This window comes from Eulemur rufifrons, chromosome 20 (assembly GCF_041146395.1).
Source record: "Eulemur rufifrons isolate Redbay chromosome 20, OSU_ERuf_1, whole genome shotgun sequence".
Lineage (NCBI taxonomy): Eukaryota > Metazoa > Chordata > Mammalia > Primates > Lemuridae > Eulemur > Eulemur rufifrons.
The window spans coordinates 48,308,343-48,330,261 of NC_091002.1; the positions used below are offsets into that span (position 1 = coordinate 48,308,343).

Below are 21,919 nucleotides of genomic sequence, written 5' to 3' on the forward strand. Positions count from 1 at the left end.
CAAGGCAGTGCCTGGAATTGTCCTTGGCCGTCCCAGAAGCAGTGACCTGGATGGAAACCCCTGTCACCCCCTCACATCCAGGACAGTGCCTAGCAAATGGAGTCTGATAAACGTCAAGGAACCGGTTATGAAATGAGGAGGAAGTGACTGTTGACACCGTGCCCACCATGCAAGGCAGTGGGGCCTCGGCAGGCCGCAGGAGCTGGCCCAAATCCTGGAATCGCCAAGCCAATCCCAACCCAAGGCTGGGGGCCAGGTGTGTGCTGTAAAAGGGGCGGCCCTGCCCTGTGGGGTCCGGGACGACGGCCAGGGGCAGCTCAGAGACCTTTGGGGGGCCTGCTTGGGGCGGCCTAGAGTCTGCCTGGCCGGAAGCGTTTCTGGCGGGCTTGAGGTTGGGCCCCAGGCCGCTGAGGACTCGCTGGAAGTCGGGCCCCTTCCCGGAAGCGACTCTGGCGAGCGCCTTTCCCGCTGCGAGGCCGGGGCTGCCAGCGCCAGAGCGGCCGGGCCACCTGCTCGGGGCTGGGGCGGCGCCACTGGCGGCCGGGCGAGGCCTGCGCGGGGCCTGCTCGGCTGCGTCTGCCCGCGCCCTCCCGCCCCGCCGGGCCGGCGCCCCCTCGCGCCCCGGGCGGGCCCTGCACGTCTCGCGAGCGGCCCGGAGCGGCGGGGGAGGCGGGGCCCGCGGGCGGGCCGGGCAGGGCCGGGGCGGTGCCGAGCCCGGGCCGGAACGGGCCGAGCGGGCCGAGTGGCGGGCCGGGCCGGGGGCGCAGGCCGGCGGGAAGATGGCGAACGTGGGGCTGCAGTTCCAGGCGAGCGCCGGGGATGCGGACCCGCAGAGCCGGCCCCTGCTGCTGTTGGGGCAGCTGCACCACCTGCTCCGCGTGCCCTGGAGCCACGTCCGCGGGAAGCTGCAGCCCCGGGTCACCGAGGAGGTGAGGGGTCGCAGGCCACCAGCGCCTCCGCGCGCGGAAGCCCAGGCCCGGCCGGCGGGGGTGGCCCAGGCTCGGCGGCCGCTGAGGCCCCGCCTTGCCACCCGCAGCCCCGCCGCCTGCCGGGCCTCCTCAACGGCCGGGCCACCGCAGCCGGCCAATCCCTTCCGGAGCAGCCACCAGGCCCGTCCAAGCCCGCAGGGGCCCAGCGCCGTGACACCTGCGACAGGGTAGGGGAAATGCGGGTGGGCCCTGCCTTGAGGCGGGCCCTGCCTTCTAGAAATCCCCGTGGCTGTTCTCCCTGCCTTCCCTGGGGCATCTGGCCCCCTGCCTCTCTGCCGTGGAAACTGGCTAAGCCCCAACAAGTTGGGGTTTTCAAGTGTTTTAAGCAAAGTGGCTCCAACCTGGCCTTTTCAGTTCTGAGCCTTAATCCCACACTGGTGGAAGAGTGCCAGCAGAGACAGACAGGGAGCTTCAGCAACACGATTTCTTAATTAGGGATCAGGGTGCTTCAAGTGCCTTTTCAGAGGAGGCTGCAGGCAGGGTGCTGGCATGTGGCGAGCTGTTTGAAGTCTGTCTGTCTCTGGTCTTTCCTTTCTCATCTAGCTCTGGCAGGCGGCCCTGAGCACGCTCAACCCCAACCCCACAGACAGCTGTTCCCTCTACCTGAACTACGCCACCGTGGCTGCCCTGCCCTCCAGGGTGAGCCGGCACAACAGCCCCTCAGCCGCCCACTTCATCACCCGGCTTGTGCGGACTTGCCTGCCCCCCGGAGCCCATCGGTGCATTCTGGTGAGTGCTGCTGAGAGGACGGCCACAGGCCTGTGTGTGCTGACAGCCACATGCTGCCAGTTGCAAGCAGCGCTGAGCTTGTGTCCCAGGGAACTCACAGCCCCCCACGCACTGCAGAGCTCTCTGGCCCATAGGACCTGGACAGTGTGATCCCTGCTCTACAGAGAAGCTGTCCAGAGAGACAAAGCGATTTGCCCCAGATCAGTTTTGGTGGCAAATCTGAGACTCACACTTAGGTTTCCTGAGGCCAAATCCAGTGTCTGTCCCTCTGTGCCCCAACTGTTAAGGCAGTTGATTGTGACCAAGGTGTTCTTCCTCGTGCAGGGCAGACAGTGCCACGGTATTCTGTGGTTCCGGGGAGGCACCCGGGGATGGGCTGACCTGTGCTGTTGGAACATCTCTGTCTGGATGTTCCCAGCACAGAGTTAACCAAGTTTGGAAGGTGCTAAGGACAGGACCCCAGGCACTTCCTGGTGCAGCTCCGCGTCACCCCTCAGCTGGGGCTCTGCCTCTCTCCCTGTGCTGCAGATGGTCTGTGAGCAGGCTGATGTCTTTGCCTCCGCCTGTGCCCTGGCCCGGGCCTTCCCGCTGTTCACCCACCGCTCAAGCGCCTCGCGCCGCACAGAGAAAAAGACCGTCACAGTGGAGTTCTTCCTGGTGGGACAAGACAACGGGCCAGTGGAAGTGTCCACATTGCAAGTGGGTGTCTGAAAGTGCAGACTCGTGTCCCTGGGCCCCCACGAGCTCAGGCAGCTGGAAGGGAAGCTCTGGCTCCTCTTTCCCCAGGAGAGAACGGGAGGGCTGCTTCAGTTCCTGTGAAGCCAAGGCTCCCTCTCCCTCAGGGCATCTTGATTCCAGGATTCTCTTCTGTGCAGCCAGTGTTTATTGAGCACCTACTCAGTGTCAGACACGTTCATGTTTTTATACAAACAATCCTGTCCATGTATATGGTACATCACCCTTTCCAGGGAGCACTTTTACATATGTTATGTCACTTGCTCCTAAAATCAAGCAAGGCTGGAAGTGATTTCCAACCTCACTGTCCTTGGATGGGCCTGACATGGGGCTCCCTTCCCATAGCAGCCATTCCAGACTCTACCGTGGCCCCCTCCGCCCACCACGCAGCCCCACGCAGCCATCCTCTCTGGGTGTCTCTGCCACCTCCAGACTCCATCCTGCAGCGGGACAGCGACGACTGTGCTTCCCCCCTGTCTCTAGTGAGTTCCCTCCGAGTTCCAGGCCCTCCAGCCACCAGATCCCGTCTGGCAGCCCTTGTCCCCTCCCCTCCTCACGGCACTACCTTCTGCCGTGGACTGCTATCCCTTGGACTTGCCAAGTTCATTCCTGCTCAGGTTCCCTCTGCCAGGGTCCTCTTTTCTCCAGCCCTGCCTGGCGTCTGTCGGTTTCTGCCGAGTTCCTTCCCCAGGGTGGCCCGGCCCTCCTGTCCAACTCAGCCCTGCCACGTGTCAGCGCTCTGGCCGGCTGAGCGCCCAGCCCCATGGACATGTCACATCTGGTCAGCTCTTTCCCCAGCTGCCTCGCAGCCTGAGCACACCAGGGTCTGGTACCCCACGTGACCCTTACTCAGCCTGGCTCCCCCTTCATCACTGTGGGAGCCTCCCCAGCTCCCAGGCTGGTCCCCTCTGAGTCCTGCGACCTCTCCTCATCCTCTGGCTTAGCATTTAATTGGAAGGTGGTTGTAATTCTCTGCTGGACCCGAGTCCCTTGGGCATCTTTGGATTCCCAGGGTCTAGTATGGTACCTAGCGCACAGTGGGTGCTCACATAAATGTGGACAGAATGAACGCATGATCCTCCTCTGGTGACACGCAGCGTGGCTCTGCAGTGGTGGGGGCACTGGAGCCGGCTCCTGCCTCCTGCGTGAGTGCTCTTGTGTCAGCTCCAAGCTCGATGGGGTCTGGGGTCTTCAAGGTGACACACGGCCTCCTTGGAGTCCAGTCTTACATCACTGACGCTCTTCCCAGACAGTCGTCATCGCGTCCCCTTGTGCCCTCTCAGGCGGGAGACGAGCCTGCTGACAGGCGGCAGGGACTGCACATTTCATATCTGAGCTGTCAGGTCCCAGGGATCTACCTCTGAGGCTTTGGGGTTTAATTACCTCAGGACAAGCAGAGGCTCTTGCCGAGATCAGACTGGGCGGGGGAGGCAGCCAGGCTGGCGGTATCGACCCAGCGCTTGCCCTCCTGACATTACAAGACGGCAGTGGTGATGACAAACTCAGTGCTGTCCTGTACCCCTGAGACACTTGCACCGCTTTCCTCTTTTTAATATCGTGTCTTATCGTGAGCGAAGGAGGCCACCACAGCTGCTGGCCTTCCGCAGCCTCTGAGGCTTGGGGGTGGGCAGTGGAGAACAAGGTGGGGCAGGGGTGCCCTCGGGTACTGCTGAGAGCAAGGCTCCAGGGGCAGAAGTGTGGCAGAGGAGAGTGACATGGCAGAGAACTTGCAGGGCCAGAGCTGAAACAAAGGTGGACAGATGTCCCTCGCAGAGTCGCGCGGTGGGCAGCCCGTTTCCGGGCACGTGTGGCTATTGCTTTTGTGTGTGTGCCCTTCTCTGAGCTGCCTGCCGAGTGTCAGCTCTCAGACCCCGCAAGCCCGTGTGGTCCGTGTTTTCAGGTCCTTTGTCCTTCCAGCTGCTGGGGTCACGTAAGCACCACCGGGCAAGGCCCATCTCTGTGTCCCTCCCTCCCTCACCCAGAGCAGAGCTGTGTCAGATCACAAGGGACTCATCTGCCCTCATGGCCTCAGGGACAGGCTTGCATGAGGAGGGCACCTCCCCAGTGGCCCAGAGGGAAGACGTCTGGGAGGGCACAGGTTCAAGGGCTCAGGATGTGGGTGCTTTTGCCCTGCTGGGAGGAGCTGGCCTTTGAGAAGTGCCTCCAAGGATGGCCGGAATCTTGGCGGGAGGAGAAGGATACGGGATCTGCAGAGGCCAGAGGTGGGGCTGGCGTGAGGAGACGGGGGCGGGGGGGTGGGGGGGAGCAGGACACGAGGCTTGGAAAGGACCCCAAGTATATGAGGGCAGGGCCTCAGGCTGCAGGGCTCCTGTGTAACTCTGGAGGTGCAGTGGGGGGGAGCAGTGTTGAACTTCCTTCTGCGGGGGAGAGGAGTGGGTGGCAAGAATCTTGCTCCCCCCTCCCCACTGCCCCTCACTGCCCTGTCAGCAGCCCCGTGGCCTCCCCTGGGTGGGGCATGTACCTCTGATGCGTTTGGGTTCCAGGGGGATGGACAAGTTGAGGACATCTTCCCCACCTGGTCCCAGGACCCCAGCGACAGCCTTCTGTTTTTTTCTAGTGCTTAGCGAATGCCACAGAAGGTGTGCGGCTGGCAGCCCGCATCGTGGATACGCCCTGCAGTGAGATGAACACAGACACCTTCCTCGAGGTTCGTGGCCCAGGGGTGGGGCCAGGCTGGGGGGGTGTCATAGACCCTACGGAGAGCCAGAGGAAACCTGGGGGCGGTCCACACTCTCTGACCTGGCGCAGGGACCCCGGGGCTACGTCCAGTGAGGTTGTGCTGTCCACTCAACTCTGAGAGGCCTCCAGAAGGGTGTGGGGAGGACAGGGCCTCGTCTTTGAGGCCCTTCAACGGGACTGCAGCCACGATCTGCAGGAAGTTGGAGAGCGCGGATGGCAAGCCAGCTCCCCTGGGTGTAATCACGCGGGACACTGAGAGTGTCAAAGCCGCTGGCTCCCGGACGGGCTCCTCTCCTGCCGCTCAGGCCTCGCCTTGATTTAAGCGTCTTCAGGTGTCCTTGTGTTGTTGTTTTTTTTTCCATGAACTCATCCAGGAGATTAACAAAGTTGGAAAAGAGCTGGGGATTGTTCCAACCATCATCCGGGACGAGGAGCTGAAGGCGAGAGGATTTGGAGGTAGGTGGGGCTGCACGCTGCAGGTCCCGGCCCCAGGGAGCCGCTGGGGGTGCTTTCGTGGCAGGGGTGGCGGGCCACAGGGCACATTGTCCTAACCTTCCTCCTGCTGGTGACTGGGACGGGATCGGCCTATGTTCAAACCCCAGGTCAGACCCTGGGAAGCAGAGCATCTCCAGGGAGAAAGGGGCAGCAGTCCAGATTCTGATTTGGATTCTGGAAGCTGCTAGATCCAAGTCCTTCCCCTGCCCGAAGCCTTTCCAGCCTGCTCATGTGCCTCACGCCCTTGTCCCTGGGCCAGTCCTCAGGGCTTTTCTGTTCCTCGAGTACACAGGTTCATGTCTATGTCAAGGCCTTCGTTCAGATGGCTCTATCTAGAATACTTTCTCCCAAGATATTCTTATGGTGGGGACCATCTTATCCAGAGCATCTCAGCTCAGATGTCACCTCCCCAGAGAGGCCTTCCCTGATTCCCCAGGCCCACCCTCCCCCCATGCCCAGGAGCTAGAGGGACAGACAACTGACTCAGACTGGCTCAGGGAGGGTGGCTGTCCTACTTATCTGTGGCTACAAAATAAATTACCCCAGAAGGGAGCAGCTGCAAGCAGCACTTGTATCATCTCACAGTGCCAGGGGCTCTGCCTGCTGCGGTCAGGTGCTCAGCTGGGGCTGCAGTCATCTGAAGGCTCAGCCGGGGCCGGCCACGTGCTTCCCGGAAGCCTCCCCATGGGCTGCTGGCAGGTCGCAGGGTCTCGTGGGCTGTTGGCTGGTGATTGCAGGTCCTTGCTGTGTGGCCTCTCCAAGGGCAGCTCCTGGCGCGCAGCCAGCCACCCTCAGAGCAAGGGCTCTGAGCGAGAGAGTGAGAAAGCGAACATGATGGAAACTCCCCTCTTTTGTAACCCAATCTCAGAAGTGGCATCTCATCACTTCTACCGTTTTCTTTTGGTTAGAGGTGAAACTCTAGGACTACACAAGGACACGGACACCCAGAGGTGGGGGTCCTGGGAAGCCATCTCAGCGTTATCCACCACAGACACATAACCCAGTTACAAATGGAGTGAGAGGTGGCCACTTGTGTCAGGGAAAGCTTCACAGAGGTGGCATTTGCAGTGGGTCTTGCAGGATGAGTAGGAGTTTGTTGGACAGCCATTATTAGCTCTTGTCACAGTTGCCGTGATTGTTCAGCTCAGTTACTGGGGGACCTTGAGGCATGGACTCTGCCCCCAAGTAGGCCGCTGTTTTCTTGAGAGATGGGCACATAAACCCACAAGTGAGACAACGGTGCAAAACACGTGGGCGTAAGCTTGGAAAGGGCTTGGGAACGGGGATCAGTGTGGGCTGGAGCAGCCTGGAAGCCTTATCCAGGGATCATGATTCTGCAATCCTGTTCTGTTCTTTCTGGAAATGATACAATGTTTTCTTTTCCTCAGTGGATTTTCTTGCCTACCAATATTTTGCATAGAATTCATTTGCAGTCCTAGGCATTGGAACTAATTTGCATTCCCTGATCCCACACTGGCCAAGGGGCAAGAGGCTTGGGCCGCGCTGGGAGCTGGTGTTTCCAGGGGCCTTTGGGGAGTTCTCTGCTCCGTTCAGCCTAGGCCTCACCAGCTCTCCCTGCGCTTTCCACAGGAATCTATGGAGTTGGCAAAGCTGCCCTCCACCCCCCAGCTCTGGCCGTCCTCAGCCACACCCCAGACGGAGCCACACAGACCATCGCCTGGGTGGGCAAAGGCATCGTCTACGACACTGGGGGCCTCAGCATCAAAGGGAAGGTGAGGTGTTGGGCCAGCACGGGCAGGTCCCGGGTGCGGAGGGGTCCAGGCTGGGTTCAGCCAGCTCTCTCAGAGGTGCCTTTGGAAGGCGGCGAGGGCTCTGGGAGTTAACGCAGTTGGGCCGGGTTAAGGGGAGGGCCAGTTCCCGTCCTGGGAAGGAGATCACTCCATGCAGGATACCTGGGTTTTGTGCCCACACTTTACACTTGACCTTAGCCAACAGGCCGAGAAGCGGTAAGTGCCCACACTTTAAACAGGAGTCTGGAAGTGCAAAATCGGCACGGGGGCCGGAGAAAAGCCGCAGGAATGATTAAAGGGATGGAAAACAGCCTGGGGAGGTGGGTTCAGAGGTTCAGAACGGGAGTGGCTTTGTCCAGAGGAGAGAAGGGCAAGGGGGTGCCCACAGCTCCAAATCTGCCCGACTGAGGTCTCCCCAGAGAGAATGCTCCGTGGGGCCTGCACATGACCCCGCAAAAGCCAGTGCAGTTGGGCCTCAGCACTGAAGCAAGTCACCTAGGCATGTCCCTCTGAGGCAGCCCTAGCAGCCTCTCCCGTGACGTGGCTCTCCGTCCGCCATCCCAGGAGGTTGGGCACTTGGGTAGTGCCAGTCACAGCTGCGTCTGTCCACCACGCCATCTCCATCTGTGCGTCCCACTCTGTGCACGGGCCTGGGCTGGGGCATCCTGGGAAGGAGTGGACAGTGACATGCATGCCCAGGACTGTGGGAGGACAGCAAGCGCCTCTGTCACGGTGGCTCACAGGTGTGTCCTTTTGGCCCAAATGGTCTTTTTAAAATTTGAATTAGTTTTCAACATTTGGAAAGAGGAAGAAATTTCATAAAAGACTGGATTTTTGGCCTTTGGTAAACTTAGAAGCTCTGGCGGCGCTGGCCCTAGGTTCTCGCCTGGCGGCATTCCACTGGAGCTGAGTGGGACTGCCCCGGGGCTATAGCCTGCCGGCTCCAGTCTGCTGCAAGCCCCGCCACTCCCTGTTGCCTCCCTTACATTGAGCCCCAGCATCAGCTGCTGCTTGGGGTGGGGATTACGCTGCTGTTTTTTGCACGTCAGCATACCTACTATTAAATACCTGGAATGGAGGATCTTTTTTTTTAAACATCCCTCCTCTTCTAAACAAAGAATTATTTTCTGGACTAATCAGGAAATGAAACTAATAATAATAAATGGTGTTTTTTAAAAAAAAAAACAAAGCACCAATAGTAAACATTCTCTTTTATTGAATTCCATACCATGATCATGCCAGTAAAAAAAAAATTAAAAAGAAGATACATACTGCGGTACAAATAAAACAGTAATAGATTAACACTTTAAGTAGCATGGATATTTGTTTTTTAATAGAAAAATACTTATGTCTCCATACTGGTCTATGGTGGTAACGGATCGTGGCATTAAATGTTCTGTTTTGGGATCTTGGCTTCTACATACTTGACGGTGACTTCATCAAAATTGATCTCCTTTACATAGTCGTGTTCAGTGGACAGAGGAGCCAGATTTGTCATTTGCCTTCACTCACAGTTGATTCCAGAACACAATTATTTTTTATTTTGAAGAGCTTCTATCATGTGAGGCAACTGATACACAAATACTCAGGAAGGGTTTTTAATGGGATCATTTGGCAGAGATTCCTAAAAATCCCATTTCACAATAAATTCCAGAAATTGCAGTACTGACCATGCATTCCGTTCTGTGGGATCCATTCTCGTGGCCTTCAAATGCCTGTGGAGTAGAAACAGTTTAAACACAGTAACTCCAAGGGTTCACGTAGAAGGAGAGAGTTTCAGGGACTCATTTTTATGTCACTGTGCCATTGTGCTTTGAGTCCGCCTTTCAACACAGGAAGGTGTAACATCAGAGGCTCGGGGTGCGCGTCTCTGCACCAGCGCCAGCCCAGACAGTTCTGAACCATCAGAACTGCTCTCAGAATGAGCGTGGGCAGCTGTGTCGGCGTGTGTCAGGGGCAGCTGGGTAATGAGCCATTACTAACATCCATGGAGAATGATGTTACTCTAAAGGATAGGGAATAAGGATAGGTGATTTTGAAGCCTTCATTTGTATGATTAAAGTGCAACAGTAGCCGCAGCAATTGTTTTAACTTCAACCAACAGCATTTTTTGAGGGAGGAATATTTTATCACTGACATCGTTTAGAGCAGAGGTCCCCAACCTTTTAGGGCACCAGGGACCAGTTTCATGGAAGACAATTTTTCCACGGATGGTTGTTGGGGGGCGGTTTTGAGATGATTCAAGGGCATTACATTTATTGTGCAGTCAGACCTCTCTGCTAATGACAGTCTGTATTTGCAGCCGCTCCCCAGCGCTAGCATCACCGCCTCAGCTCCACCTCAGACCATCAGGCATTACATTCTCATCGGGAGCCGCAACCCTGATCCCTCGCACGTGCAGGTGACAGTAGGGTTCGCTCCTATGAGACTTTGATGCCGCTGCCGACCTGACAGGAGGCGGAGCCCTAGTGGTGGCATCAGGATGGGGAGCAGCTGTAAATACAGGTGAAGCTTCGCTTGCTCACCAGCACTGCTCTGTGGCCCAGGGGGGCGGGACTGCGGGTGTAGAGATACCAGCACATGGTGTCTATGATAAGCAAACTGACTTTTAGTCAGTTCGACTTCTCCACAGACAACGTGCTCCCTTTTGCTACCCGCCGTTGCCATGGAGGCTGCCGAGGCCTGGAGGGCAGCACCGAGGACTCTTTTCTCCTTGGGTCACGTGCTTATTTTTGACACTGGCTTGTTGGAGGGCCAGCTTACCTTCTGAAAAGGACACGATAGCCCCAGCCGCCTCCTGGGGTCATACTGGCCTGCAGAGACCCCGTGATAAACAGAATGGCCAGGTGTCTCAGCTCTAGCAAACTATCCACGGTTTCTCATTGGAACTGTTCTACATCAATTTGGGAGAAACCAGCAGGCCCTTCCTGAGCTGTTGCTGGTGCCAGGTGCTGGGGTGGGCGCTGAGGCTCTGTCAGGAAAGATCCCAGTCCTGACCTGGAGGTGCTCACAATCTCACCCAGGGGCACGAAACTTCATCACAGCAGGCATTCTCCCAAGTGGCTGCCTCGGGAGCAAATCGTGCAGAAACTGTCACTTCTCAAAAAGCAAGCGGATGGAGCCAGCAGAGCTCCCAATTTTGCAGGAACAGTCACAGCTCCATTTCCAAAGATTTCAAAGGCAAATTGGGACCCACAGGCCTCAGAGGCCTCACTCAGGACCCTTTACACGCTTGGCAAGTACCGATCCCAAAGAGGTTTTGCGTATAGGGTGATACCTAGTGATACTGTACTGGAAATTAAAACTGAGAAATTTATGACATATTTATAATTCATTTAAATTATAACATGCAATATAAATCCATTGATGTTACCATAAATAGTATAATTTTATGAAAATAACTATATTTTCCAAAATGAAAAAAAATTATTAAGAGTAGCATTATACATTTTGCAAATCCCATTAGTGTCTGACTTAATAGAAGACAGCTGGGATCTTGCATTTGATTCTGCGTTTAGTCTATTGTATGTTGTTTCAGTTGAACTATATCAAGAAAATCTTACCTCACACATTTTGTAGTTGGAACGGGGAGAAGTATGTTACACCCTTTTCAGATAACTATGAACATTCTTTGCTATTATATTATGCCAAAACTCGACAGTAGTTTCTTAAAGGTTGGTTATAATGTAGAATCTAAAGCCACGTAAGTGAACTTTTGTGCAGTAAAATCTACTGATCTATCTTGAACTGGAAACACATGATTTTGTAATATCATGCATGGATCATTTGGAAAAATTGGTTCACAGAGTTATGCAAAACCTTCAAATTTTGACACATTGTATAATATCAAACAATCGTCTTTGCTGTTATCACCATTCATCTCATCAGAAAAGTCACTGAGTATGAGGAAGCTGCGTGGTAGATACAAGTTTTCCAAAATTCTGATTTTTCCTTGAGAGCTCAAATGCACACCGTCGGCAATAAATAACATCAGCTGTTTTCTGAAAGTGAGAAGCTCACTTTGTTCCTTTCCTAGGACATTTTTGCCAGATACCTAAGTCCAAATGACCATGACTCGTCTGTCAGTTCTTTCCGGTAACACAGGTGAGACTGGCCCAGGGAGCTCCGCGCTCAGCCAAGCCCGATCCCGCCCGAGCGCAGCCGGCAGAGCAGCGACGGTGCTAGGACCACCTTCCGTGTCCTCACACAGAACATTGCAAACATCTGTACTCAAGGGTTGAGATTTTTTTTAATTTAATTTTACTGCTTCAGCAAGGAAACTCTTAAGTGAAGTCGGCATGTTTCGTCTTCCTGGCGGGCGTGGAAACGGTCACCGCGCCACCTCGCTCACGCCGGTGCCGCGGCCTCCACCGTGGGTGCGAGTGTCAACCCCGTGGAAAGGGAGATAGCGTCTTAATATTGCTGAGAAAGTCGTTTCTTTGATGAAAACACAGACAACGTGTGGGGGTTGGTGGAACTTTACACAACCCGCGGGCTCGGTTCGCAGGTTCGGGGCCTGTTCCACCCGCAGCCGGGGCTGGCAGCTGCGCCCAGGGCCGGGGGCCGGCGTTCGGGGCGGCCCGTTGTGCACGTTGGACTCCAGATCTGGGGCCCCGTTTTTCCATTTAAACAGTCCCGTGCTTTCTCGAACATTAGGTCAGAAGAGACGGATCATTTTCACTTGACTTAATTATAAAAGCAGCTCAGTTTATATGTAAAAATACATTCCACTAAAATTCAGGGCTTGTGTAACATGATAAGGGTTCAAAAATCACTCGGTAAGTTTCAAACCCAAACCTTTACATCTGTGGATCTGTTGTTAATTTAAAATACGAACTTGCCGATTCACACTGGGAACCTATAAAATGTAAAAACGTGTAACCGCTCTCAACTAGTTTATGGAAAGTAGCACTTCCGTCTGCGGCAGGAAGGTGCCTCTGCATGTGGCTAGTTCCAGTGGCCCCTCCTTGGGCCAGTCGGAAGCAGGATTTGGGAACCGAGGGCCAGCAGGGCAGAGACGGCAGTGACGTGGGGGTGACGGGGTGTCCTCACCGGTGGCGGTGATGTTTGGGAAGAGCTCACATCAGCCCTAGCCGTCCTGCAATGCCACGGCAAGGTGCAGAGAGCGCTGGGGCCAGTTGGTGAGGAAGCTGGGCCTTGTGCCACGCGTGTCTGGCGGCCAGGGCAGGTCTGCAGTGGGGCAGAGTCCCAGTGGGCTTGTGGCAGGGGCGTAAGGGAAGACAGAAGGGCCTGCAGGAGGGCGGTAGGAGCATGGCATGGTGCAGAGAAGGTGGAGAGAGCGAGGGAACCCTTCCAGAGGAGACGCCGGGGGCAGCAGAGGTGGAAGCAGAGATCAGCTCTTGGAGGGCAGGGCAGGGACCTCAACCCAGGTGGAGGTGGGAGAACAGGAGGTGGCCGCAGTTTGGAGATGAGGCTTATCCTGTGCTGAGGTGTGGCCGCCCTGAGATGCTGCGGCTGGGGAGGACCAGGAAGCCTCTGAGACTCGGGTGTGGCTGCAGAGGCCATTCGTGGGCAGTGTGAAGGGCCCCAGGCCTGGAATAGAGCCCCGGGCAGTCTTTCCTGGCACCGGGCTTTCCAGGTAACCCTGAGCAGGCCTCAGAGGCTCCCTGGATCTCAGCTTCTTCCTCACAAACGGGCAGAGAGGTAGGTGGAGGCCCACAGGCTGACCTGGCAGCTGCATAACACAGTCAAGGCGCCAGTCTCTGAGCATGGGGTGCCGTGGCCAGATAAGAGCCCGGCCACGGCAGATTCCGCCGCTCTGGGCATCTGCCTGTCACCGCGCAGTGGCTGTTTGGTAACCCCAGAGCTCTACTAAAACAAAAGGGATCCCCACTGTCTCTGGCCATTACTTCCCGTCACTTGTGGAGAACCCCACCCGTGGTCAATGTCATGAGTCCTGTGGGTGTCCAGGCCGCATGGGCCTGGCGTGTGGGGTGGGCCCTGGGGGGCGGGGTCTGCAGCCAGGCTTCCCCCACAGGGCTCACCCTTGTCCTGGTCCCTTTGCTGCCTGCAGACCACCATGCCGGGGATGAAGCGGGACTGTGGGGGCGCTGCGGCCGTCTTGGGGGCCTTCAGAGCTGCCATCATGCAGGTGAGTGAGACTCCACCTATTCACCCGAGGGCAGGGGCCTGGCTTGGCCCAGGCCAGTGAGTGAGTGTGTGATGAAGCTTGGCCTAGAACCACAGGGCATGTGGCAGGCATAAGCCCACGTGCAGCACATGTGGTTCTGAGTATTCTGCCCACAACCGTCCTCCATCCCAAAGCTGTCTCTAGTGAATGGTCTTGCCAGGGTGACGTCCCTGCCCCCAGGCCAGGCCTCTCTCCACCTCACACTGGGCCTCCTCCCTCCCCCACCTGGGCAGACACCCCAGAGCGCAGTCCTTGCCCAGCGTCTGTGACCACGCAGGGGCTTGGGGGACATTCATATGGAGCCCAGCATCCCGGGGCCATAACGAGTGCTTATTAAACAAATGACGGTGTGCACCGACCGGCGCAAGCCAAGGCTTTACCCCCTGGAGTAGCCTTCTCAGGCCGGCTTTTGGGAGGCTGTGCTCTTTGTGGCGCTGAGTACAAGATATTCTCTCCCTGCAGGCACTGCCTGTGAAACCCTGTTTCTTGGGGTAAACTTGAAATTGAAAAACAAAAATGTCCTGGCAAATAATTTCTCATTCAGACTGGTCTGGTGTCCAGCAGTTCCGCGCCTTGAGAGAGGAGCAGAGACCCGGGGGGAGGGAGGCCGCCGTCTGCCGGGAGCCCCCTGGCTTACTGTGCAGCCTCAGCCTGTGCTGTGGCTTCCGCCTGCCCACTGTAACCCCAGCCGACAGGGACACTGGAGGTGCAGGGGGCGAGATGACTTGGGCAGGATGCTGAGACTGTCTGGAACATCCTTGCTGTGCCCTGCACGGTGCCTTGTTTGGAAAGGGCCTTCCTGGGGCTCACAGCTGAGTGTTCCGTCACGCAGAGCACACACGTGGGGCCGTGCGCTCAGCCCAAGAGCCACAGGCTCCCGACAGCCACAGGCTTCCAAGAGCACCTGTTGTGGCTCAGCCACCGCAGAGCCCTGTGGGGGGCGTTGGAGGAGGAGCTCGTGTACTCTGTGTTCTCATCCCCTTGCTGGCTGGAGACTAACGAGGGACACAGCCAGCAGCGGATGAGGATGCGACTGTCTCGGCACCTCCAGAGGCTTAGATTCCCTTTCGCAGGAAGCCACTGGGCAGTCAGCTCAGACTCATCAGCTGGCAGCCGTGGGGTCGCAGGACGCCCCCACCTCTGGGGGCTGCAGCCTGTGATCTGAAGGGTGCTGAGGACCCCTCCCACAAAAGCCCCAGCCTGCAGACTCCACCGTTAATGATGATGTCCTGTTTAGCTTTGACATGTCCATGCCAGCCTCTTGAAAAGCAACATGCTTCAGTTTGAGCCACAAAGTAAACTGTATTGTAACCCACAGAATAAAATAAGCACGTGCACATCTACACTGATAGGAATAAGTCATTAAATGAATAAATAAACGAGGGGAGAGCTGTCTTACGGCGGAATCCCACTTACTGGATGTAGAAGTAGTGATGGAAATAGAAACTGGAACATAGAAAAATCACCATTTGGCAAACACCACGGCCGGTAATTGTTTGAGATAGGAACGGTCAGTGGTGCCAAAGCCGGAGCGTGGAAGTGTGACGAGAGACAGGACGGTTAGACGGTCCAGAGCACATCCAGGCACGGTACCGCCAGTGTCGTCACAGGGGAGACGCCTGGCGGACCCACCTTGACATGCTCCAGGGCCCATCGCCGGGGTGGGGACAAAGGCTCCGGGAAGGACATGGCACTTCTGCAGGATCCTGCCACAGGCGCATGACCTGAAAGGCACGAGGAAGCCTCGAACACACCCAGCACTGGAAGGGCCAAGGTCACAAAAGACAAAACCAGACTGTGCGAGTGTCCAGACCAAAGAGACTAAGGGGACCCAACAGCTAGTGTGGCGCATGGCCTGCTGGGATCCTGACATCAGTGGGGCAAGTGGGCTCTGGTAGCACCTGGAGATGACAGTGTCATGCCAGTGATAACTGCCAGGTGAATGGTGTCAGGATTTGTTTGTGGCTATTTTTGTAATTTTTTTTTTTTTGCATGTTTGAAATTATTTCTCGATGAAATGTTTAAAACTTCCAGACAGAGAGGACGTGCAGTCCGTCGACATCAGGGTGTGCTGGGAGCAGGGTGGAACTGGGCTGGGGTGTCAGCAACCCTCCGGTCATCAGGACCCTGCCGAGGCCACAGCCCTTCCCAAGCTGTCCCCAGGGCACCATCCAGCCCCATCTTTGGCCACCCTCCTGGCACGTCCTTCCCCTCCCCGAACCTCTCACCTGTCACTGGAGCTTCTGCCTGCTTCTCCTTCCAGGGTTTCAAAGACAACCTCCATGCCGTGTTCTGCTTAGCCGAGAATTCAGTGGGACCCAATGCTACAAGGCCCGATGACATCCACCTGCTGTACTCAGGAAAGTAAGGCTGGCCCTCTCCTCCCCCAAACCAGACCCGCCATGCCCTGCTCACCTCAGCATTGCTGGGAGGGCCCCCGGGAGCTTTGGTAATGGGGGACCTCACAGTGGATTACCCTGGCACTTGGATGAGGTGCTGGGCTCCCTTAGGGTGCCTGGTCCCAAGTCTATACTCCATTAGTGGGACAAGCCTTTCCAGCCTTTAGGCTTGACATTCTTTGAGTGTCTGAAGCCTTGCTCCCACAAATCCCCTGCTTGGGGACCCTCCCTGCATCTCCCCCTTGAGGCTGGCCTTGGGCTGCTCCTTCTCAGTGGCAGAAGGACACACTTGAGAATCAAAGTTGGGCAGTAGCCAAGGCATAGGGGCCCCAGGGCTTGGGACAGGACACCCTCTCGCCCCCGCCCCACACCCTGGTGCCGAGTAGGTGCCTCCCCTCCCCATTTACCCAGTGCCAGGCACAGTGCACCAAATGCTAGTCCAGCCTGGTTTGTGCCACCCACCTTACAGATGTGGAAACTGAGTCCGAAGGGAGCTAAGCAGCTTGCCCCAGCTCACAGCTAAAGAGAGCAGGGGGCGGTTTGGCCTGGAAGCCCTTGCCCCCGGCACATCATTGCTGCAGGGGGTGTGTGTGCTGGAGCTGGGGGGCCACGGGGACAGCGGCTCTAGATGGGTCTCCCCAGTTCCATGGGGACTCACCCCAGCATTGCAGGGAACCCCATCCCTGAGCAAGGGTCTCTGTGCACCCAGGACGGTGGAAATTAACAACACGGACGCCGAGGGCAGGCTGGTGCTGGCAGACGGCGTGTCCTACGCCTGCAAGGACCTGGGGGCTGACATCATCCTGGACGTGGCCACACTTACTGGGGCTCAGGTGAGTGTCGCCATGCACCACCTTGACCGTGGCGCCAGGGAGCTTGAGCACCCCTGGTCTCCAAGGCAGGCGGGTGGGGGCTGCTGTCCCCAGGCTCTTATAACTGGCTGAGGGGGCAGTGGGGACCATCTCTTGCGCCCAGTGAGGGCACCAGTGGCCCAATGGGCCTGGAGCTGGGGCACAGAAGCAGAAACCGCCTCTGCGCTTGAGAACACGGTTCTCTTTCTTCCTCGCTTTGTTTCTCACCACCTCTCTTTTGCTTTCCTTGTTTTTCTGTCTGCCTCTCTGTCCTTCTTTTGTCTCTTGTGTTTCTCTCCTGCATTCCCCATCCTGGGTGCTTCCTGGGTCCCTGCCTGGCCAGGGCATCGCCACAGGGAAGTACCACGCCGCGGTACTCACCAACAGTGCCGAGTGGGAGGCCGCCTGCGTGAAGGCTGGCAGGAAGTGCGGGGACCTGGTGCACCCCCTGGTCTACTGCCCCGAGCTGCACTTCAGCGAGTTCACCTCGGCCGTGGCTGACATGAAGAACTCGGTGGCGGTAGGTCTGGGGCCCACAGCTGTGCCCTTGCGGGTGGAGCAGGGTACAGGGCCCCCGGGGAGACAGAGCACCCTGAGAAGCAGCAGCGGTGCTGAGCAGCAGTGTCAGGGCACAGACCCCTCCCCAGGACTGACCACCCTGCCTTGCAGCTGTGGGTCTGCCTCGGTCTCCCCAGCAGGCCCCTCGCTGGCTCCTAATGCCCTAGGGTGGAGACAAACTCCCTGCCCTACACTCAGGGCCTCCTCTGCCCGGGCTCCTTGCAGACTCCAGGGAGGGGGTGCCCGGGAGGTGATGGAGCATGGTTGACAGTGCAGACCAGCCCCCGTGGATGCTCCTTGTGGAGCAGAATGTCACTGTGTGTCCTCTCGGCCTCCCCAGGACCGAGACAATAGCCCCAGCTCCTGTGCTGGCCTCTTCATCGCCTCACACCTTGGCTTCGACTGGCCTGGGGTCTGGGTCCACTTGGACATCGCCGCACCAGTGCACGCCGTGAGTGTCAGGGCCACCCTCCCGGGGTCTGCCTTTCCCACCGCCCAGGCTGCTCCCACCCTCCCCTCCACACAGAGCCCCTCCCTGGCCCTGGAGCCGGCTGAACACGTCAGAAGCATTATGTATCCCTGGCCCCCGACCTCTGGTTCTCCTTTCTGGGAACAGAGTGGCTGTGCCTGCGGTCCCGGCCCTAGCCCTGGGACTCACCCTTCCCCAGCTAGGAGAGTGGGGGCTGGGCCAGAGCACTCAGGGAAGACCCACACTCCAGCTCGTGCTCCAGGACCCCGTTACTGAGAAGGGAGGAGCAGTGTGGCAGGTGGGGGGACCCTTGGGAGCCGTCCATGCAGAGTTCCCGCCCACCCTTTGCCCACAGGGTGAGCGAGCCACGGGCTTTGGTGTGGCCCTCCTGCTGGCGCTCTTCGGCCGTGCCTCCGAGGACCCTCTGCTGAACCTGGTGTCCCCGCTGGGCTGTGAGGTGGATGTACAGGAGGGGGACATGGGGAGGGACTCGAAGAGACGCAAGCTCGTGTGACGGCCTGGCCTCCGCTCGGCCCCCTCGACACAGGGCTCTTTTACCTCACTTTGCACTGATTAATTTTAAGCAATTGAAGATTATCCCTTAAGATGGGTTTTGGTCTGTTTTTTATTTTTAACTGTGGTGGTGATGGAAATGGCTCCTTCTTACGTCCCGGAAGACAGTTTACAGTTTGGCTGGGGCCACGTGGAAGGGACCAGGAAGTTCTGGGCCTTGTTTCTGTCTGAGTTACCGGCGCCCACGCCGCACAGAGCCCAGGCTCTTGCCCCACCCCAGCTGGGGTCACCGACACATCCAGCCACGGCCCCTTTGAAAGGTGAAGTGACTTACGGCAGGGGACCCAGTTTTATGGAGCACGAGGGCTCATACTCTGCCCGCTCCGGCGTCACTAGAGGCTGAATTAAACTTGGCCACACCACACCTTGGCCTGTCTCGTTCTTTCTCCAATGCTCGATGCTCTGATTTAGAAACAAGCCCTGGAGCCAGCCTGGGGTCTGAGGCTCAGGGCTGCATCCGCCTTCTCCCAGCGTGGCTCCTGCTTTGAGATCCAGCCGGTCAACCCTGATCTGCAGACAGGAGCCCTGAGGCCCTTGGGTCCAAGCCCACACTGTTTGGCCCTCTTGGTTTTCTTGGTCTTTGAGGGTGCTGTGGGCTTTGGGGGCCTCCCATGATCCCGCAGCCTTCAGGGAAGGCGGTTCTGGCTCCCAGGCATGTCCAGCGAAGTGTTGTGTGAGGCCGAGTGTGTTTGCTCAGCACCGAAGCCCCCGGGCACAATTGCTGGTGACGCACAGAAGCCTGCTCCCACCAGTTTGGGTGCAAGTCCCTGCCCCCACCTCCTTTTGTCCTCAGCCCCAAGGGCTCTGCCTGGGCCCAGAGGACACCACACCGGGTTGAGGCGGCTGCCACACCTCTGCTGGGGACGGCAGGCGAGGACTCCGTGGCAGCTCTGTGGCAGCCAAGCCCCGGCAGTGCCCTGAGCCCCTGACCTCCTCACCCCCGGGATCCACAGCCCTGGAAATCAAGGTGACTCTTCCTGGGTCTGATCCCAAGCTAATATTTATTAATTGCCTGCTGTGTGCACAGCCCTGGCTGGGCCTGAAAGGGCAAAAACCGGCGCCGAGGCCCAGCCCTGTCTGAGGAAACCGTGGCCCAACACAATAATAGCACGTGCGGGCAGCAAGAGACTCGGCTCCCGGGCAGAGGGGACGCAGCCAGGCGGCCCGGAGCCTGCACGGGTCGCTGGCTGGCTTAATGGCGCTTCAGTAGGCCGCTCGCGCCCGCTTCCCTCTGAGACACCCAGAGGAGGCAGAGGTCGCCGAGGTGGTCTGGCTCCTTCTCCGAGGCAGCTGGCACCATCTGCTTCCCCTGCCAGGGGGCTGCGCGGCACAGGCGCAGGATGCAGGGTCAGGGAGCAGGAGGAACTGAGTCTCCCTTGTGCGGGCACAAAGGCGGCCTCAGGGCCGGGACCCAGCTGTGGACCAGCTGCAGGCTCGGGGTCTGGCCTGCGTGCCCAGCACTGGGGGTCTGCGGGGTGAGCCAGAGGCCTTGCTTTCCCCAGGGCCAAAGGGCTTCAGGATGCAACGGCTGCTTCCCCAGGCCCCACCGGAGCCCCGGCAACAGGGTCACAGGCCGGCCGGTGGGGGGGCAGGTGGGTGCTCTCGGGTCCACTCGGGCTTGGTGTCCGGCAAGTGCGGCAGGATGGCAAGCGTGTCGAAGAGCTGCTCTCCAGCAAGCGACCAGGAAGGCGCGGAGCCCCAGCAGGTAGGCCACACCCGGCAGCTCTTCACACACAATGGGGCACGAGAGGCTGTAGAAGTGCTCCCAGGTGAACTTGGCTGCAGCCATCACTACAGACACCTGTGGCCCAAGGATGCTGGGAAGGCAGGTGGCGTCAGGACCCCACCCACACAGCCCCCTGTTTGGAATCCCAGCACCCACTTGGGGTTGTGTTACCCCGAAGACAGAGACAAGGGACAAGAGGATGAAAATCTCTCTGGGGAAAGGGGTGTGGGGGTGGGATGAGCTTCTCCGGAGCTTGGGGAGCAGCCGGCAGGAAAGGGGGACTCACTCTCGCCACCGTGTTAGAGCAGGGAGCCCTTGATTCAAGCTCCAGGTCCTGGCCACTGCCCCTGTTCTGGTCACAGCCTGGCCGCCACTCCTGGATGCCACTCCTGGACCACCCAGCCACCAGGCCATCCTCGGGGCCGTCAGCAGGCCTCAGCTGCTGCAACCGCGCCATGGCGTTGCAGGAGGCCAGCTGTCCCCATCCCGCAGCCTGTGGGAGTGGGCTGTGCGAGAGAGGGGTGCAGTCAGCAGCCCGGGAGGGAGACCCTGATTCAGGTCCCCAGAACTGAAGGGAGAGACTCTTCCCGAAGGTCAGGACTGTCCGTGTCAGCAAAGGTGGGGAAGCCAGGAGAGAGTCGGTTCCAGGCCCCAGAGATACTTGCAAATGCCCTGCCACCGTGCAGACCTCGGAGACCTGGGGCCACTCAAGGTGACTGTGTCAGGGGAGCTGCCTCTGACAGGCCATGATGGATGTTTGGGGAAGCAATCGATTGTCACCTGGCTCCCCGGAGTGCCAGTGGGGCTGAGTATTGGTCCCTGTGGGCTCCGCCTCTGGCAGGGGGCCGGGGAGACCCTGGCTCGGCAGCACCCACTGGGGCACGGCCAGCTGTTGCCGACATCCCTGAACCTGGGGACAAAAAGGGGGCACTTCTCACCGTCCATTCCCTGGCGCCTGCTGCCAGGTGGGTTCCAGAATGTCAGTCTCCACCAAGAAGGAGAAACTCCAGGCCCAGAGCATGTCCCTGTTTGCGTGCGTGACCATGGCGTGAGTGTGCGTGTGCAACGCGGTCTGTGCTTTCCACAGGGACCTCTGGGGGCTGGAGGGTCCTCCAACTTCCCTCCCCTCCCAGCGCTCCCCAAGCCACATACATACCAACCTGTGTCACTGCACCTTTCTGTGCCACCAAAAATGGTGGAGATAGACTTCACAGAAGAGACTGGAATGGAATGAAATTGTTTCTACCGGGCAACACTGGCAGGGCACTCGATCATCTTAGAAAGTCCTGCCCCAGCTCCCCCACAGACTAATTAGTCTAAGTGCCACTGCAGTCAGGGCCGGTGACTCTCCAGGAAATCACTGAAGCTGCCTCAGACCATTCCCAGCGCGGGACCCCCACTCAGGCACGCAGGACCCCAAGCCACCCTCCTTCCTGTAGCCGCCTCCTGCGCCAGCGCCTGGGGTCCTAGCAGCTCCCCCACCCTGTAGATGCTTGTTGGATTTGCTGCCGTGAGCTCTGCCCAGAGCCTCGGCTCAGACTGTGTTCCCTGGGGAATTAGTGTTCAGCATTTTTGTTTATTCTTTAACAAGAGGTTGTTTTGGTTTGAAGTTCAGCAAAAACATTGCATTCTGCTTCCTCCATTCGGGATTCAGTAAATTAGTTGTTTTCCCGTCTGCTTCGAGTCCTTGCCTCAAATGAGCCTCCAACAAGATAATATATTTAAAAGCCCTTGGAAAAGTACCAGGCCCCACGCACCTGTACAGCGTTGTCACCATGCGAGCTCTCTGAAGG

At 58.0% G+C, this 21,919-nt stretch overlaps 1 protein-coding gene across 2 annotated transcripts; it reads left to right on the forward strand.

Moving 5' to 3' along the window:
• The first annotated feature begins 693 nt into the window (after positions 1-693).
• NPEPL1 (aminopeptidase like 1) lies at positions 694-18,744 on the forward strand. Of its 2 annotated transcripts, none has more exons than XM_069495393.1 (12): positions 694-929; positions 1,533-1,718; positions 2,247-2,417; positions 5,032-5,121; positions 5,528-5,609; positions 7,239-7,381; positions 13,434-13,511; positions 15,814-15,914; positions 16,659-16,782; positions 17,144-17,320; positions 17,699-17,809; positions 18,183-18,744. In XM_069495393.1, exons 1-12 carry the CDS (start codon positions 780-782, stop codon positions 18,339-18,341), a joined length of 1,572 nt encoding a protein of 523 aa, XP_069351494.1. In that variant the 5' UTR covers positions 694-779; the 3' UTR covers positions 18,342-18,744. The 2 variants fall into 2 exon arrangements, with proteins under 2 accessions (XP_069351494.1, XP_069351495.1); XM_069495394.1 differs by lacking the exon at positions 694-929 and adding an exon at positions 1,100-1,156.
• Positions 18,745-21,919: the final 3,175 nt, after the last annotated feature.